The 6,000-nt window shown below is 39.1% G+C and overlaps 1 protein-coding gene across 8 annotated transcripts in view; it reads left to right on the top strand.

The window, feature by feature from the left end:
- The window catches only part of LOC108110362 (hemicentin-2), a 54,707-nt gene extending 49,644 nt beyond the window's left edge, over positions 1-5,063 (top strand). For all 8 annotated transcript variants that reach the window (XM_017219410.2, XM_017219411.2, XM_017219412.2 and 5 more), the window contains 2 exons: positions 2,809-2,920; positions 2,989-5,063. In XM_017219410.2, the coding sequence (XP_017074899.1) occupies positions 2,809-2,920; positions 2,989-3,007 (131 nt within the window). In that variant the 3' untranslated portion in view covers positions 3,008-5,063. The remainder of the gene's footprint in view (positions 1-2,808; positions 2,921-2,988) is intronic.
- Positions 5,064-6,000: the final 937 nt, after the last annotated feature.

Here is a 6,000-nt window from a genome sequence, read left to right on the forward strand (position 1 = left end):
GCTGCCGTCTATCGTACGGCTCGGAACACGGGGATAGTACCGAGTGAAAAATGTTACAAACTACGAAATTAAGTGTGTGCCAAGTGGTTTAGTAAAGGAATTTTTAAGTTGGTAGGAGAAGAGTATTGGATGTAATGAGGTAGATGGCATTGTAACTCGAACATAATACCCTAGCTGGTTCATGAAGGGCAAAGTTCGAGCTGCAATGTCCTAAGGATAAGGGAATAGAGTTTCGAGTGGGCCTAGCGGGCACATTGATGTTTAAGCGACCTATTTAGGGCTTGGCTATCAATATCTCCGCTAATAAGATTGTTAATAAAGACAACGCCAAGCATTGTCCTACGGTTAGCAAGGGTCGGTAAGTTTATAAGTAATAGTCTATTTTTATAAGAGGAAAGATGTAAGTTTGCTTCCCAATTTTGGCAGCGAAGAGCAAATATGAGAACGTTTTTTTGAACACAAGATCCATACTCTAAGATCGGACGAACCAGAAAGATAATTAAAGTTTTAGTTACGTAAGGGTCGTTGAATTCTTTCGACTATCTTTTTATAAAACCTAGCACAAAGATAGAGGCTTTGTTAACCATGGAAAATATGTGGTCGGAAAATGTAAGTTTTGCATCCGATAGGAACCCTAAGTCGTCGACTAGCTTAATTTTATCAAGGGTTACACTTAGTGTATAAGAGGTTATTAAGAGGGTTATTACTTTACACTTTGAGCCGTTAAGATTTAGTAAATTTGGAGAGCACCAAAATTGAAAGGTGTTTAGGTCAGAATGTTGTTTTCCCTGGTAGGACGCATCTTTATATTGAATACAAAGTTTCACATCATCTGCGTACATTAAAATAAAAAACTTTTTTAAAGCAATTGGAAGGTCATTTATGAAGCATAATCCAGACCAGACAAGATATCTTTAAATAAAACACGTTGTGTTCTACCAGTCAGATAACTTTCAACCCACCTAAGAAGATCAAATGGGAAACCGATTAAGCCGAGTTTATGTACAAGAAGTAAGTGATTCACAGAGTTAAAAGCTTTACTAAAGTCAGTGTAGATGACATCTGTCTGAAGACTTTTTCGGAACCCAGTGATGACATAAGATGTTAATTCGATTAAGTTTGTTGTTGTAGACCGTCGTTTCATAAAACCATGCTGATATGGAGATATTACTGATGAAAGTGTCAGTCTATTTTCCCCGATAATCCTTTTCAAATGATGTTTCATGGATTTAACTCTAGCTTCCCAAATACCTCCGAAGTGAGATAAAGTGCCAATCTATCCTATCTTTTTCCAATTGCGCTGCAATCATCGTGTTTTCCTTGATTGCCTTAACTAGCTCTTGGTCTAACTTTTTTGAAGTTCCTACAAAATTTGTCCCTGCTTAGGAGGCCGCGCAGAGGCCGCGCTGCTTGCCTGCGCGGGTGGGTTATCTTTTAACCCCTGCGTCGGCACTCTTAGTGCAGCGTGATATTTTGGGTAGGCTCAAGTGGCCTACACTCACAGATTACAAGTGCTAACACTGCACCCTTGTTGGTTTTCAATAGCAGATCATACCTTATGGCTCTTAATCGGTTTACATTGTGACACTCGAAACATGACGTGCACTGAGCTCATAAATTCTTATATTTTATTAGTGTTCAACTGAACAGAAAGATTCCTTCCAAATAGGGGGAAACGTAGCCGTTTCAAACGAGAGATTAAACAGTTTGAGAAGAGGATTGCACATGGAAGACACACAGTACCTAAGCACGCAGCCGGGAACTCCGTCGGGGCCTGGGGAAAAGGTAGGGGTAACACTCTGAAGATCCTTAAGAATACCACTCTTAGATAGAAAAGGTCGAGTGACGAGGTTCGACTGCGGAACACCGTAGACATAAGGCTGACTAAGGGTTGTCGAAGGTGAATATGTGGTTTGAAAAAACTTGGTGAACATATCGGCTATTGGCTGATCAGTTCTCGCCGATGAGTTTTCAAACGTTGGTGCTGAAGGAAACGGTTTTGGTTTACGTTTAGTCTTAACTAAATTATAAAAATGTTTCGGATCCTGTGTAAATTGGGTCTTACAACGAGCTAGATAATTTTTATAACACTGAGCGTTAAGCACGGTAAAATTTGACCGAGCAACTAAGTATTGAGAGTAACTAAGCGGAGTTCTAGTTTTTAACTATTTTTTCTGAACCCTGAACTCGTAGAGTAAAAGGCTATACTAGATTTGTTGAAAAGTATGTAACAGGTAGAAGGAAACGTTCTCAGGAACAATAAGAGATACAAAGTTGAGATTAGGCATGAAGATTCATGAGGTCCCTATGCAGTGCAGTTTATTTCAGCAATTTATTTTAGCATCAGCAACGCCCACTCTAACGTCCACAAATCGCGGAAAACTAAAATCGCTGAAATCTCAGGAACTGTTAGGCTAAAAAGTTGAAATGAAGTATGTAGAATCTTGAGATCTTATGGTGGTACCATTATCCAGCCACATCCACTCTTACGCCCACCAAGCTTGACAGACGGTTTTCGCATTTTGAAGAAAAACTGATATCTCGGTAACTATAAGTGATAGAAAGTTCGGATTAACCATGTAGGTTTTTATGATGCCCCATATGCGAATTGTGTTTTCCCATCTAGCCACGCCCACCCTAACGCCCTGAAAACCCGAAAAACTAAAAATGCAAAAATCTCGGGAGCTAGTAATGGGGAATAAAAATGCCGAGCATGGTTGTTGGTACACATAATAGCATTCGGCTGTCTGTCACTAAACCAATTCTGGCTCTAATTCAAATTCAAATTTATCCCACTGACACCTGCAGGCGACAATATGGCGGCAATCTCGCGGCGCAAGACCTCCTCGGCCGATCGCTTGACGCACATATTTAGGTCGATGCTGGCGCCCTGTCTTTTGCTGAACACAGTTGTTGTGAGGTAAGTGGTCATATTTGTTATGTAAGTTCCAGTGACACGCACTTCCTATATATCATCCTCTCCACCAGATGTATCTTCCTGACCTAAGCTGACGTCCTCGTGGGCAGCGTTGGTGAGCAAAAGAACGACGACAAAGAAATCCTATTTAAGCTATTTCCGTGTTAGACCTATAGTATGCCGAAACAGAGTTAGTAACTGAATAGCACCAAGTCTAGGATAATTTATAAGCAAATCTCAGTGAAAGCTGAGAACTCAAGTGTAAAAATGAAGAATGTGTTTACATCCAGACAAGTTTAAATAACTATTTTTAGTTGCCATCTCATTTCTGATTGATTTTGTACATGCATTTATGTGTATCGCTCGGTTTACATTCCCCAAACTCCTTAGTTGCCATATCCAATGTTACGTATATGTGTAGTGCAGTTTGGCTGCTCGGTGAGTTGAAAGCTCAAACTTATTTCAAATGCCTTTATTCGACCAAGTTCTTTGCGACCCAGACGTTTTCCACCGGAAACGGAATTTGCATAACTAGCCATTTTGAGTCCATTTAATGAGGTATATAACTGATCAAAAGTAAGCATTAAAAACTATTATAACTGTTACTAATTGCTAATTAAAAAGTAAAAACATACAGCAGCGGGCACGACCAGCCCAAAAGGCAACATTGGCGAAATAAGCGTTAACGAACATAAGAGCGAAAACGTCTGCCTATATTAATTAATTATGTTATTAAGTTTGTAAATAGATTTTATTACAAATGGCAGAGGACGGACACGCACATACAAGCAGACAAAGTCCATGAAAAAATTTAAAAAGTGTAAATAAAAGGAAATTATACAACTTCAACAACATAAACCACACGGCATACTGTTGACTGAAAATGTGCAATATATTGGCCAGGGGCTCTGGCCGGGATGGAAATGAGGACGGTTGACGAGGTCGATTTGGAGAAGAGGGGTGCTAGTATGTTGATGGTTTATGGGCCTTGAAACTGTCAAACTCAAGCTGTAATTAGTTGCAAAAGCATAAAAGAGATAAGTCACCGTTGTTTCGTGGCAGAAACCCAGCTATAGGTTAAAATATAGGACAATGTAAATTCGTGAATCTGCCAAATTATAAAATTGAATAATAAATAATTTACAAGAAGATAGATAAAGAAAGACAATTGAAATCTCCATAGCGTAAGAGCCTCTCGAGCTCCTAAAACTCTCAACTTCGACCTGGCACTGGCACAGAATACTTTCGAAGGTTTCTATCGATGTCGTCGCATTTGATTCCTGGCCATGCTAATAAGCTTAAACATTTCAATCATGAAACCAAAATCTACGTAATGAATTATGTACAACTTCTCGACTGTTTATTATAGTTGGGCTGGCTCTACTAATAGTTGCAGGCTGCTAATACGACAAGATACAATATGAGAGTTTTGCTCGAATCCGAATTGATAAATTGTCAGACATATGCCAGAAATAGGCGGTAGTTGTACATTACAAACCAAAAACTGTTAAGAGATGATAATTGAAGTTTGAATAGATTCACTAGTGCAAAACCGCAGCAAAAATTCAAATCTAACACTAATAAGTATAAGTATTCATAATACAGAACACACTAAAACGACTTGATGTGTCTGCACTTGTAAGCTTATGTCCAAGCCCGTTGGACAATTTGAAAGCTAAATAAACGACGCATTTAGATTGTTTTCAGTGTTAAGCATTTCCACTGTAAATATTTACCGAAAACATACTTACATATATCGCTATTAGTGGCTCATAAATATTTAATAAAAATTACACATGGAAAAAATAACATCCGTAATAGGATATTGTACTCTTGGTGTGAAAACAGAGCAAAAATAAACGAAAAACCGATATAGAATGATTCAAATGTTTTAAAGTTAGATGGTCGAGCAATTAATTGTAAAATTTCAACTTGCAACAATTTAACGAACATGAATTTAATAATAGTGAAGATATTAATAATTCCAAAACAGAGTTACATTGTGGTTGCACGTACAGATAAATAGGATGAGGACAAGAGATTATTCAAATGCATCAATGCATCTGTAACAGTACGAATGCATTAAAATAAATCAAGTGATTATCATGGAAAATAAATGTAATTTAAATATTAACAATGCAATCTAGTCATTAGTTTCTTTCACGCTACAAGGGGTATTGAAGAATATTTCGGTAAGTTTTTGGAAAGTGTCTTAGGAATAAGCAATAAATCAGCAAACTTCCCTGCAAATGACAAATCAATGGCCATTGTGCAGACTGCTCGTCAACACGCCATAATTGGAATCCATTGTTGGCGCAACACACCCAATCGACTGCCTATTTGCCGACGTCGCAAGCTTTTCCGAAACGGCTCGCCAATTACTTTTTGGTATTTTCCCTAAGACTGGCAGTAACATTTTTCCAGCTCCTCGTCGTCGTTCATTTCGCGTCGAACAGGTTGCACTTGAGGACGCCCACGGACACCCGTGCACGCCAAGAAGTTCTTGCTCAAAGTTTGTTGGGTGTGTTTGTGAAATCAAATGCATTGAACGCTGCCGCCAGAGCCAAGGAGCAAACTTTTGTGGCCACCAAAGTTTTTGGCAAATCAAATGAACTCCGTGTAAATTTTCCAAGCACAAGTGCCAGTACGGGCCAGGGCCGATAGGTGGAGGCTCAAAAGAAAACATTGAACTCCAAAAGTAATGGAGAATTTCAACAAGAAATTATAGTGTCCACACACCAAGAGTCCTGCCAAACCATTTCAAGTGGGCCCGAACCGCAGCCAGTACCTCAAGGCGCATTTCTCCATTAAGGCAGCCAAATGGACGAAATTGGCTGTTGACAGTTCCGAGTTGAGTGTGCCGGAGGACTTTGACTTCGGGAGTATGAAAACTTTGCAATTTTTATTTTCGATTTGCAGTATTGATTAAAAAGTTTTGCAGGAAATTCCAAGTCTCAAGCCCTCTCAAAATCGTCGACAGCCTGCTACCTTTGACGAAACTGTGCGAATAAACCGGAGACATGTGTGCTATCCAAGTAAATAAGTTCATACTGGCTCTTTTTGATGCCATATTGCTTAGACAC

The sequence above is a fragment of the Drosophila eugracilis genome, unplaced genomic scaffold, assembly GCF_018153835.1.
Source record: "Drosophila eugracilis isolate 14026-0451.02 unplaced genomic scaffold, ASM1815383v1 contig_2171, whole genome shotgun sequence".
In the NCBI taxonomy this organism is placed as follows: domain Eukaryota; kingdom Metazoa; phylum Arthropoda; class Insecta; order Diptera; family Drosophilidae; genus Drosophila; species Drosophila eugracilis.